General features: G+C 36.5%; 1 protein-coding gene across 1 annotated transcript in view; it reads right to left on the bottom strand.

Moving 5' to 3' along the window:
• Nucleotides 1-10,594: 10,594 nt before the first annotated feature.
• LOC131065523 (pentatricopeptide repeat-containing protein GUN1, chloroplastic) overlaps nucleotides 10,595-14,535 on the bottom strand; it is a 40,747-nt gene continuing 36,806 nt past the window's right edge. The window contains exons 4-5 of the mRNA XM_058000043.2: nucleotides 11,330-11,514; nucleotides 10,595-11,196 (exon numbers count right to left, since the gene is read on the bottom strand). Coding sequence (XP_057856026.2) covers nucleotides 10,935-11,196; nucleotides 11,330-11,514 — 447 coding nt within the window. The 3' untranslated portion in view covers nucleotides 10,595-10,934. The remainder of the gene's footprint in view (nucleotides 11,197-11,329; nucleotides 11,515-14,535) is intronic.

Raw genomic sequence — 14,535 nt, 5'->3', positions numbered from 1 at the left:
AGAAATGGCCCTACCCTATTTAGACAAACTGTTAGATCCAAGCAACAGGTAGATTGGGATATATGTACAAACACCATTAATGCATCATTTGAAATAATGTATCAAAATGTTTGTATGTAAGAAAAAGGTACAAATAAATGTATTACGAACATGGGTATAAAGTTAGATAATGAACTTTAATTTGCATAAGATCAAACAATGTGTCTATATGCACATATATTAAACCATTCTCTCAAAATGGTCACAAAACTAAATGTCAATTGACATGGATATGTTAATTTCACCATTACAATAGTATAGTGGTTCTATGACATGTATATAATGAAATAACACTCGTGGTACAAATGGCATTGCATATATAGATCAACAAGAGTTGCACCTGAAGTATTCTCTATTTAGTCTATTTATTTCTAGTATTAGACACTTGATTAAAGAAATTCAATTATTGATCCATGTCATATGCATTGTTCTTAATGATATAACACTAATGATCTAAACTAAATTGCATACCTTGAAAAGTTTTTAAAATTTTATCTATTTAACTCTAAATTGTATATATTTTAAAATAATTTAAGGTACACTTACAATTTACACTACATGGGACAAAAAATAATGTTTTTTTAGAACTCGTTTATTAAATTCTTTCAAGTCTCAATTACATACTTTTCCAATTATTTCAAATACCTATATTAGATTTCACGTAGACCTCTTCAAGAAAGATGCACCATTGTGTCTTAATTGTCCATGTAAACTTATACCTGACTCAATATAGCACTAATATTTAAATATAGCACTAATATTTAAACAATAAAAACAGTTCTCAATTGTTTGTCTTTTCCCAAACATAACACATCAAAAATTGGACTGCATAGATCCAAAATGACATGTAATATATTGAAGGATTAGAATTGCTTATACATAAAATATATGCCCTTCATCTTAAATCTCTATATTAAATATATTAACATATTTTATATATTCACATTGAATTTATAAATATTCATTCATATCCAGAAAGTTGTATGTCCTCATAGAGGTGAGCCTTTAAGTTTCCCCTAATATATGTGTGAACTTTCTATTGTAAGGTTACAATTGCTTAAAAGTAAAATCCATACCAAAAGGATGTAAAAAGGATCTTGTTGAAGAGGAGAAGCCACATGAAGGGCTTCCCTCTCTTACCTCCAAAGTTTGTTTAACCCTTCCCAATCTTAAATATTATTTGAGCCTATTTCCTTAAAGTCTTTCTAAACTTTTTATTATATTATCATATATAATAATACAAAAAACATAGTGATTTTTTGTTATTTTATTTATTTAAAGAAAAATTGTTCAAATTTTATTGACTACAAAAATTGTTATGTAATGTCTCCTACCTGATTAACATAATTAATCTATTTCAATATACTAAAATTGATTGAGAGACTAACCATGAAGCCAGTCATTGATATTTTTCGATTTATTAGTTATTAACAAATGCTTATTTATTTTCCTCATTAGTCAATTAATTTCATTATTCATAGTTTTTAATATAGATATCAAACCCTGCTACTACTTTAGTTTTAAGGGAGAAGAGTCAACGTATGTTACCAAAGTGGTTAGAGACCAAATACAATAGGTTCCCTCAAAGTTTACATATCCAAGCTCTTACCTATCTTGGGTCTATAGCCTCAAGGCCTATGGGTCCTTGATCCCCACCCTATCTTGGGACTTAACCTATTGCTTGGATTTAGACTACCCCTCTTTGGAGCATCTCATTCCCATCTTAAATATTGATAGTAATAACATAATTTAGACTAAAAATATAATAATTTCTTATGTATTATGAATATATATGAAATTAAGTATGGATATCATACATATTACAGTCATATTATTGTTACTATTAATTTTGCATAAAAACATTATGGGATTTAATATATTAAGCATACTTATTAAACACATCCCCATTCATACCACCAAGAATGAGGATGTTACTGTCTGTAATTAATAACAGCTCGGATATGATCTAATCTAATTGATTCCCCCTTCCCCTACAAATGAATCTGTGAGATTTTGCCAAGATGAAGAGCACAATGAAAAGCACAAAAGAGAGACAAACGTATGACAAGAACAAATTGTATTCTCATCAATATACAAATAATCAACTAGATTAACCAATACAATGAATATAGGTTTGCATATATAGGCAAGGCCAAATGGATATGTGAGCACACAATCATGACATGTGGCTCAATGAAAAACAAGGGTGGGTAAGAAAAAGTAGGGGTAGGTAGGAGAAGTAATAAAATATACCACAAGAGGTGGATGACCCACCGAATGTAGAGTGTAACAACAAAATAAGACCACAAAAGGTGGAATTTCTCCTACAAGCTACATCCTTATGTGCACACTTCCCTAAGTGTCTCATATCCAAACTACGATGAGATGCATTATCCTAAGTTAACTTAAGTAAAGTGTAATTATATCCTATAAGAATAAATAATTACACCAACACCCCCCCTTAAGTGCAACTTAGGCGAATGAAGACTCAAGTCAACAATGCAAGATGGGTCCCGGTGACTAGGCCATGATAAGTACCCATGTACAATATGCAAATGCAAGCAAACCTATGCAATGCAATCTCTCACAAACGGAGAAAGGGAGAAAACCCAGTGGGAAAAAACTACCCCCCAAAAGAGAGATAAATGTACAAAAGACTCTCAAAGAAGAAGGACAAAACCTCAAAGAGGAAAAAGTACCCCCCATAAAAGAGGAAGGAGAAGTCAGCTAACCACCCCTAATGAAACATCTCGCACCCCTAAGAGCGCTTGCAACTGCTGGAACTTACTCTCAGTGAAGGGTTTGGTGAAGATGTCTGCAACTTGCTCCGTTGTAGGACAATACTGCAAATCAATGACCTGCTCCTGAATCATCTCTCGGATGTAGTACCTATGAATCTCAATGTGTTTGGTCCACTGATGTTGAACCGGGTTCTTCGAGATTGCAATAGCACTCTGATTGTCACAATGTAGAATTGACGGTCGTGGAGTGGAGAACCCAAACTCTGTGAGAATATGTTGAAGCCAAATAGTCTCAGTCGATGCGTTAACAGCCCCTCGATACTCAGCCTCAGTCGAAGAGAGAGCAATAGCATGATGCTTCTTGCTCTACCAACAAATGGGGCCCGAACCAAGGTGGAAGTTGTAACCAGAAGTGGACTTACGATCATCAAGATCGCCAGCCCAATTGGAGTCTGTGTAACCAACCAAGCAGAGTCTTGTTCCTGTTGCATAGTGAATCCCATAATGATGTGTACCTGGATGTAATGTAGGATGTGTTTGGCGGCTTTCCAATGAAGCTCATGTGGTTCCTGCATGAAGGGAGAAACCATGCCAAACGCAAATGAAATGTCAGGGCGTGTGCGAGTCAAGTAGATGAGACTACCCACAAGCTGACGATACAATGTGGCATCAACTGGTGGAGAAGAGCACCTAGCCTCAAGCTTGACTCCTGAAAGAAAGAGAGTTGATGCAGGCTTACAATCAGCCATATGAAAGCGTGCAAGTAGATCAAGAGCATACTTGGGTTGTGATAATGTAATCCCGGAAGATGACTGTGAAATCTCTATCCCGAGAAAGTAGTGCAAAAGACCCAAGTCAGTCATAGCAAATCTGTCATGCAAAGTAGATTTGACACTACTAATGATAGATGTGGTGCTCCCTGTAATGATCAAATCATCAACATAGAGCACAAGTATCAAGTGTGAGTCATCCTGTCGCAAAATGTAGACATTCGGATCGGAATGACACTTGGTGAACCCTGCTGAGAGAAGAAAGGAATTCATCTTAGCATACCAAGCCCTGGGGACCTGCTTAAGGCCATAGAGAGATTTCCTCAGTCTGCAAACCAATGAAGAATCCTGGATGAAACCCTGTGGTTGCTCCATATATATCTCCTCATCAAGATCCTCATGAAGAAAAGCACTCTTCACATCCATCTGATGTACAGCCCAACCATGAGCTATAGCAATAGCAAGTGTCAAGCGAATGGAGTTCATCTTGGCTACGAATGCAAAGGTCTCAGTATAGTCAACACCTGGAACCTAAGAGAAACCTTTTGCAACAAGTCGAGCCTTATACTTATCCACACTACCATCCCCTGCAAACTTGGTCTGATAGATCCACTTACATTGAACCATCTTTCTCCCTTTAGGGAGAGGTACTAACTCCCATGTGTTGTTCCTCATCAAGGAACTATACTCTTCCTTCATAGCTTGGTCCCACTCGGGAACCCCTGATGCTTCCTGAAATATGTGGATCGGAAGCGGTAGCAATGTATGCATGTGGAAGGTCCTGATGTTGTGATCGAATCCTTCGTGTATCTGAAGGATCCCCAACAAGAGAACCTGCTGACTCAAGTGTCTGTCGAGCCCAATGAGGTCTAGGTGGAGGTGGAGAACGAGGCTCCCCAACTGCAAGTGGACCCTGTGGAGGTGTAACCCTGCAAGTCAAAGTTGAAGGAGTCTCACCATCTGAATCACTCTCATCACTATCCACAATGGAGGAAGGTAGAGGAGGAAGAGAGGCTAAGCTAGGAGAGATTTCCTCAAAATGAACACTCCTCTCAATAAACACCTCATGTGTCTCGAGATCCATCAATCGATATGTCTTAACACCCTCGGGATATCCAACAAAAATACAAGGCCTACTCTGAGGTTCCAATGCCTTGTGTTTCTGCGGAGGAATGTGAGCCCATGTTGGACACCCAAAGACTCTAAAATGTCTCACAATTGGTTTCCTACCAACCCAAGCCTCAAAAGGAGTAATACATGTCAAAAATTTGTGAGGAACCCGATTTTCGATGTGTGTGGCACAACTGGTAGCCTCTGCCCAAAAGGCGGGATCAAGAGAATGTGCATGTATCATACAGCTAGCCATTTCTTTGAGAGTTCTATTCTTGCGTTCAGCAACTCCATTTTGTTGTAGAGTGTAGGCAACTGAATGCTGAAGATCAATCCCCTCAAATGTACAAAAATCCTCAAGTCTTTTGTTCACATATTCCCTTCCATTATTTGTGTGAAGAATCTTGACCACTTTCCCTGATTACTTCTCCACATGAGCCTTGAAATCTAGAAATTTGTCAAACACTTCACTCTTATGAATAAGAAAATAGACCCAAGTGAAGCGGGAGTAGTCATCAATGAAGGTGAGGACATAGCGGGCCCTACTAAATGAAGGTGATGGAAATGGACCTGTTACATCGTTGTGAACAAGTTGAAGAACTTCCAAAGCTCTCCAAGCTTTCCCCTTATCAAACTTCTCCTCGGGATGCTTGCCCATGGAACATCTAGAACATACACCCTTTGAAAAACTTATTCGAGGTAGACCTGTGACCATGTCTTTAGTGCTAAGTTGTTGAAGATAGCGATAGTTGAGGTGACCAAACCGCTCATGCCATAGCTTACTTTTTGAATTTGAATGAGTAAGCAAGGCCCTAGAAGGAGAACTTGGCACAAAGTGGGAGAATGAATAAAGTCTTGAGTTGTCATTGACTTGTCCCACTGCTACCAAGCCATCATTATCAAGTTCCTTTACCACAACTGAATCAGGTTTAAACTCAACCTTTTTCTCATGAATAAAGTCTTGAGTTGTCATTGACTTGTCCCACTGCTACCAAGCCATCATTATCAAGTTCCTTTACCACAACTAAATCAGGTTTAAACTCAACCTTTTTCTCATTCCCATAGTGAGTGATTTGGTAGATAAAGAGAAGATTGGTAGACAAGTTAGGAACATAAATAACATTCTCAAATGTTCCATCATCCATCTCAACCGAACCTTTCCCTTCAACCTCAACTTGTGTATCATCTCCTATGTAAATGTGAGGTACCTTTGATGGCTCCAATGAAGAAAACTGCTCCTTTGTAGAACCCATGTGATAAGAAGCACCCGAATCAAGTATCCATTGTTGTGAAGAACCTGTTTTAGCCACAAATGCTTGCCCTTTTCCCTTAGACTATGAGGAAGTGGAAGGAGATGAATCCTTGTTGTTGTAGGCGGATGGCAAATTGATGTTGTTCTTCTTAAGAAGATGTGTCAACTCATCAACTTGTTTGGTGTGGCATCGATGCTCATCATGACCATACTTATTGCAATAAGCACAAGTTGGTTTATCGTTCTTAGGTGGAGTCCCCTTCTTGGAAGAGGATGAAAAATCGCCTTGTGATGGAGAGGATGATTGTCCTTTTTCATGTTGTGGCTTTGACTTAGATTGCTTCTTCTTCTTGTTGGAATTTTTGCCTTGACTCCCTTGATTTGCCACCAAAGCCTTGGACTTTGAAGACTTGAGAATCCCCATGTTCAACAACTTAGATTGTTCCAACATCAATATTTATGTGAAAGCATCAAATGAAGGCATGGTGTAGGAACTCCCCACTGTCAAACGATGAGTTTGGAAGCTAGAAACAAATGCTGCATATTCAGGTGAAAGCTTGTCCAACAAGTTGAATATCAACTGAGCATCCTTTTTGTCAATTTTACAATCCTTAAGGTTTGCCTTTAACTCATTTGCTTTGGTGACATAATCTTGGATTGTATCAAAACTCTTGGAATCCAAGTTGGTGAGCTCATTGTCAATCTTGTAACCTCTGATTTCATCAACTTGACCATACAATTTCTAAAAGATGTCCCAAGCCTCTTTGATTGTAGAACACCTCTCAATGTGAAAAATGAGGTCATCTAATACATAATTACGCAAAGTTCCAAGAGCCATGCAATTCTTAGGGAGTCATTCTAACTGAGCATTAGGATCAGCCTTAGGATCTGTTGTTGCTACTATTGTTCCATCTATGTAATGCGTGAGTCCTTTTTCCATTAGTTTGCTCCATGCTTTAATTTCCAAGATGCATAATTATGTGGAGTTAAAGGTGGAAATTTATGTGGACTCATAGCAACAAAAATGAAAGAGCACAAGGAAGGAGAGGCACAATCACAAAAGACACCCCCCCCCCTAAATTCACTCAATCAAAGAACCCCTCAGAAATGATGATTTGGCACTTTACTTAGTGCGTGTACAATGGGCCACTTGCGAAAAATGACAAAGTGGACTTCTGATTTCAACTTTACAACTGCCTCAAAGAGGCCAAAGAGACTCAAACTGAAAATGCAAGAGATCTACACTAAGATCCAAGCAAATTACAAGTACCAAGTAGGCCAAAAAAGACCAATATCTGAAAGTACAATATCCACTCAAAATCTCTGGAAATTGATCAAAGATTATTAAAGTAGACGAAAAAATATGCACTTTCAAAAAAAACGGCACCTGAAAAGGAGGTCGTATGAGCCCAAACGAAGCTTTGAAGTTGCAAAATTGAGGATTGGACAAGTACAACTAAGAGAATCTGAAAATTCTGAAAAACCTGTGCACCAAAATCAAAAAATAACCACACCACTGCGGAGGGCACAAAAAATTAACCCAAATCAAAAAACATTGCACCCAAAAAGGAGCAAAATTGAGCAAGTTATGAGCCTCCAAAGTTGACCCAAAAAACCAAACTGCTCAACAGAGGGGTTAAAAATTTCAAAAAAGTGCTGACGCAGGCTGACGTCAACAAATGATTGAGTTAAATTTGACAGTCGTATGACCATCAAAATGTTCATCACACTCCTTGGCTGACCGTACAAAAAAGTTGACGTGGCACTGACTGAGCGGATGACGTGTCAGAAAGTTTGTCCACTGGCCAGTGGCCTCTTGCCATGTGGCGGACGTGGGTTTGCCAGGAGGTGACATGTCACAGCCGGAGGCGTTGACTCGCTGGAGGCTGGTTAGTCGATGGCCGGAGCGACAGGTGGAAAGTTGTCGACGACCTCTGTCGTCGGTGGCGGTGTCGGTGGCCACTGTTGCCAGTGGCGAGGGTCATTGTCACCGGTGGTGGTGCCAATTGCGGAGGCCAGCGATAGCGGCAGAGGACGTGAGCGGCCGATGTCGGAAGTCTGCGGAGGACGGCAGTCTACGAATTCGGAGGGGAAGCCGACTAGGTACGATGGGCAGCATCCCTGCAGGTGGTACGGCCATGCGTGTTGCACAGGGTACGATCCCTGCAAAAACAACCCTTTTTTTTTCTTTTCTTCTTTTTCTTTTTTTTCTTTTTTTTAGTTGTCTTTCAAAAAAAATCTGCGAAACAAAATTTTATATTTTTTTAAAAGAAAATCAAACAAAAAAAAAATTTCGTAAAATAAAAAAATATAAAAAAAAAATTTAAATTCGTACCGTACTACCCGAATTGGGTAAAAAATTCCTCCAACACCCAAAATTTGACTTTCGCCAAAATAGGTCAAGTTTATACTCGATTTTTATGCAAACAGCCTCCCGAACACAATGGTGGGGTCAAAAACGTTTTAGGCTGCCTCCAAAACGCGCAATATCTCATATCCGAAAATATAAGTCTTCCAAGATGTCTCCCAAAACCAATCAATGAAACCCCAATGGCTCTGATACCATGTGAGATTTTGCCAAGATCAAGGGCACAATGAAAAGCACAAAAGAGAGGCAAAAGTATGACAAGAACAAACTGTATTCGCATCAATATACAAATGATCAACTGAATTAACCAATATAATGAATATAGACCTGCATATATAGGCATTGCCAAATGGATATGTGAGCACACATTCATGGCATGTGGCTCAATGAGAAACAAGAGTAGGTAAGAAAAAGTAGGGGTAGGTAGGAGAAATAATATAATATTCCACAAGACGTGGATGACCCACTGAATGCGAAGTGTAACAGCAAGATAAGACTACAAAAGGTGGAATTTCTCCCACAAGCTACATCCCTAGGTGCACACTTCCCTAAGTGTCTCATCCAAACTATGATGAGATGCATTATCCTAAGTTAACTTAAGTGAAATGTAATTATATCTTATAAGAATAAATAATTGCACCAACAAAATCTCTCCCCTATTCATCCCTTCATGATGGGAGAGTCGCAACTCTTTCACTTTTTAAATCACACATTTTGGATATAATAAAGTACTTATTATTTTTGACTTATATTTGAATTAGTCATCATAATTATGTCAAGAGGTGTAACACTACAATGACACCCACCAAGTTTTTTTATCTGTGTAATTTTAATGATAAATAATAGATAATTTTAAAATAAATTATAGACTAAAATCTAAATTAAAAAGCAACTTTCTATTATTAATATTTATTATGACTAGATAACATATAATTTAAAAAAAATTAAAAACTATACTCTAAATTAAAAAGAAACCTTCTATTTTTATTATTTATTAAATACAAAAAAATATTTTTAAATCTACATTTAGAATAAACAAACTAAATTAAAAAGAAACTTTCTATTATTATTATTTATTAAATGTAAAAAAATATAAAAAAACTTCTAATTTAAAAAATTATGTTTTTAAATCTAAATTTACAAGAAAAAGAAAAAATTCATCCAAATCATTTCACATTTAAAAAACTAAATTCTGATAAATATTAAAGATATTATTAATCTATGCTAAAGATTTTGATATCTCTCTTGTTGTCTAATAAATAACTTTGTTTTACATCAACCCCTCGAATCGCACTCTTTTAGAGTACTTAATTATTATTTGTTTGACTAGCCATTATTGTTGTTTACGTCGTCTTGACCACTATTTGCCCTTTTTAACTAATCGCTACCTTTTAATTTTAATTAACTACTCCTAGCGATGTCTTAGTCTTAATTGAACTCCAGTTAAATGCTGATAAGGCTTCACGTATCATGTATGGCAGTTTGGAGGAAAAGCCAGACAACTTTCTTGTGTCGGACATTGTCTCCTATACCAATTAATACCACTTTGCAGCAATTGGATATAATGTTCTCAAATGAATCATGTTGGAGTAATATATTGTTCACTGGGTAAATGTCATGGTATATAATATAATTTACACAGCAGCACTCTATATATATATATATATATATAAACTAAACTCTATAATAAATACGATGGTCAACTGAAATTTAGAAATCTCTATTTCATGTCCTTTGACCATTCATATTTTAATTATGTTACACTTTAATTTAAATTATATTTTTATTTTTATTTTATTTAAATTTATTATTACTATTTTTAGAAAGGGGATATTACATGCTACCAACCATCATCCATCACCAAAGGTCACTCACGGTTTGTAGAATTAAATGCAAAAGAAGAGGCTGCGGACATATGGGCACAAAAGAAGAGATTTAGCATACGCGCACAAAACTAGATTTAGAATGTGCACATAATAGAGTATCAAAAGAAATTTTAATATATATAGTTATACCGAGCTACTTCAAAATTTGAAATATTTCATCTCCCTTGTCAAAGATAAGCAAATGTGTCAATGAATGAAAAAGCTCTATTTAACAGCTATACTAATGCAACAGTCATCCACCCTGGCAGATTCTCTAGCTTTCATTTGCATTTTTTTGTTATTGCCCCCACAGATTTCTACCACTGGACCGTCAATTCCTCAAAATATATGCTAAATTTACAAAATATAATGACAAGGTGTATATATTACCACCCTGCTGAAATGTTGGGTAGTAGGTCTGTCAAACTGATAAACGATAACGCAGTCACTGTTTTACAAGTGGTTTATCATTGAAGAGAGAATGAACTTACAGAATAATTTGATCACAATTTTACAATCAGCTCATCATTGTGGAGAGAATACATAAGTAAATTGTATTAAATTATGTAAAGGATAACATCTCTTCTACTAATCAACTTTACTACTTTCATCCATTGTATGCCATGCCCTAACCTCCACTAAAATAGAAAGGTACAAAAAGGAATGGGGGCCAAAATAGCATTCATCTATTGTATGTCATGCCATAACCTCCAGTATAATAGAAATATAAAAGGGGAAAACTGGATCAAAAAAGCATTGTAATGGTTAGGCCATCAAAAGGCCTGACCCCTAGACCGACAATAATTTCAACTGAGAAACTTGATCAATGATATCTGTTGAATTTACTCTTACATCATGAAGAACCAAAAGCTCCAATGTACCAGACTCCCTCAACCATGCCCCCGCAATAGGGCCGGTACATATAAATCTACCTAGATTTAGTTTGGCAACATGAAAGGGGGCACCTATACCCGAAAGAAGTGCTTCAACAGCACGCCTTAGGGTGCTATCACCTGCAATTTTACTATGCTTTCCCCATCCAGTTAAGATGCTGCAAAAAACAATCAAAAAGCAATGATGCTCACATTTTTTAATCCTACTAAAAGACACATATGTTTCTTGCAATTTTATTAATAATCCATTTCAGAAGAATGTACAAAATTAAAATAAAATAGCAGTTATACCTTAATAATCTAGGTAGTTCGTGCCCCTCAAACAGGATGGAACGGATACTAAGCAGCCATGCATGTACCATTGCCTGTGCAGCCCCAGCTGACATTAAATGCAAGTCCAAGCAAGAGTCGCGCCATGCATTCTCCCATACTTGTCGACGCTTGCCTTCGAGAACAACAAGCTGTGCCCCTTGCCTCTACATTCCACAAAAATTAAATCAGTCAAATCTTTGATTATACTGTTCATACTTCTGCAAGACTGGACAGAATATCAGAGGCACCAAGAACTGTACGCAGCATTTTAGAACATTCTGAAGAACAAAAAATTACAAGGTTCAACAGCCAACTATACTTTCTACATATCAAAACACGGGAAGAATAAAAACCAATCTAACAAGAAAACTATATTGTGAAGAAACGTAGGCAGAGCAAGACAGCACTATCCATTTACAAAACAATCCCCAAGTTAAATGCTCTAAACAGGTGGAAGGTCAAATGAAAGACTTGATGGACAATGTGCAATTGACAGCATAAGAAAAGGTGACAAATTTGTTATAAGAAAATACAATTTTATTGAAGTTGTCAATTTGGGTTCAGGGTTGAGAGATTGTCAACTTTTTTACCCAGGTTCAGTACTTCTGGGTAAACACGTGCACGTATATATATATTTGGGTATATGTATGTGCATGTGGACATGTACACTAGCAATCTGCGCACACCCGCTGACCCGCATGCACACTCACGATGAGAATATATTTTTTTTAAATAGCCATAATTTGGACAAAATATATAACTTAAATAATATAACAGGTGATACTTGATAAGACAATTTTAAATGTGAAGGATAAATCCAAAACAATTTATATCTAGTCCAATTGCATATGGAAAATCAATATAAATCATCATATTTATCTTTGAATGTCTACTAATATTATATTAGTAATAAATGTTTTTAATGATTTTCAACATACCTTAAAGTCTAACACCAACAAAGCAAGAAAACATAGTGAAAAAATAAGAGGAGAAAGCAGGTAAATCATCATATTTATCTTTGAATGTCTACTAATATTATATTAGTAATAAATATTTTTAATGATTTTCAACTTACCTTAAAGTCTAACACCAACAAAGCAAGAAAACATAGTGAAAAAATAAGAGGAGAAAGCAGGTAACCCTAAACTGGATGAGGCAGATACCTTGCTGCCACTGCAGAACAAGCTGGATACAGCGACAGAGGAAAGAAATGTGGAATCAGGTGCAAGTGTATATGTGATAATACCAATGCAAGGAATGTTGGCATTATACACTTAGATGAGAATAGTTGATGTTGTCATTGATGGCAACCAACTGGTAACATGGTTCACAGGTTACACTGGCAATAGACATCATCTACCGGCACCCAGTCTACACCAACAGAAGATCTTACCGGCACTCCCAACCGACATGGAAATTATATTGTTTTGTATTGTAATATTATTGTATAGCCGACATGATGTATTGTAAAGACTCATATATGTATGAGATCTTACAGGTCATTTTGTAAATATGTATGGTATGTAAGCGAAGTAAGGATATGTAATTAGGTAATGAATATGAGAGCGAATATCTGTATATGCATTTTGATGTAATAATTTTATGAACGAATAAGAGCAAAGCGAAGAAAGGTTTATGGCAGAGGTATTTGACAGAGCTTAAACCGGTACCAAATCCAGCATTGCAGATGCTATTTTGAGTACTACATTGTCATTGGATTTAATTATCCAATTTTGTAGTCAGTGTGACTCTTTTTTGTGATTGAGCAGTGAGCTCTAAGCTGTTGGCCTTCCTGCATGTGCAAGCCCCTATTGTATAAGTAATATTTATTCATATTAGCCAGTGAATAAATATTGTGGGTCACAAATCCCACCGAGGTTTTTCCCCTACCAGGTTTCCTCGCCAAAAATATATGTGTTATGGTGTGCATTGATAGTTATACTATTATTTCTCTTTATTGCTTTATTGCTTGTTTACCGGTATATTAATTTGGGTTATAAAGTTGCAAACAAGTTTAAATCTTTTGTTTACCGGTTAGACACTGATTCACCCCCCCGTCTCAGTGTCTTTGGGACTGTTCAAATATCTAACAATTGGTATCAGAGCCTATTCCTCTATTTGCAAAAGCCTAACAGCTTGAAGAAGATTCTGAAACCAGTACCGATGGAAAGCTTGAGACAACAGTTGGAAAGAGCTCTTGAAGATTTTGATGCAGAAAAATTGAAGAATATCAAATTGGAAGATGAACTTAGAACTACTCGGGAATTTATCAAAGCACTTCAAGATAACCTGGTTATAGCAAAGAATAAGAGAAAAGAACTACATGTGCAATTGCAAAATCAAGATGATGAAGAAAAAGAAACTCTCAGAGATATTGCAGACAAATTGAGACAAGAGAACAGTAACATGAAGAATGAGATGCAAGATTTAACCATGAGACTATGCAAGGATATTGAAGATAGAAAAAGGAATGAGGAAGATTTGGCCAGAACACTTAATGAAAGATCAGATGAATCTCAAAGGCTTAGTTATGAAAGTAATATGCTTAAAACTGATTTGATTCACATGCAAATGAATACAAAGACAAATTCAAAAAAAGTTCAGATAATCTTGATGATATGCTGAAAAGTCAAAAACCTGATGGAGAAACAATTGGACTTGGATTTGAACATGGAGAAAGTTCCGGGACTGCAAACAATTATGATCACAACAAACCGGTAAGGCAACCTAATGCTTATAAATTTAATGGAAAATGTTAGAATTGCAACAAATTTGGTCATAGAGCAAATCAGTGCAGAATTAGGAATAATCAGAATACAAACTTACCCACCGGTCAATGTTCCAAGTGCAATAAAAATGGTCATAACTCAAACAATTGCAGAATGAATGTTTGTGGTAGATTTGGACATTTATCTAATCAATGCAGAACTCAAACCGGTCAAGGTTATGGAAAGGCTATTCAGAGAAACAATGTAACTTGTTATGCATGTAACAAGATTGGGCATATTGCAAAATTTTGTAGAAGCAAGACTATACCGGCGAACAATAAAGGATCTAATAACAAAAGCAAAGAGAAGGTGACTGAAATCAAGCAAGAATTTTCAAAACAATGGATTAGGAAGAGAGATCAGAGAGGAGATGAATCTGTCATTGCACCAGCAGAACAAGGTAATCCTGCACCGACA

Source organism: Cryptomeria japonica, chromosome 1, assembly GCF_030272615.1.
Source record: "Cryptomeria japonica chromosome 1, Sugi_1.0, whole genome shotgun sequence".
NCBI classification, from domain to species: Eukaryota; Viridiplantae; Streptophyta; class Pinopsida; order Cupressales; family Cupressaceae; genus Cryptomeria; species Cryptomeria japonica.
This window is presented reverse-complemented; position numbering and strand designations above follow the sequence as displayed.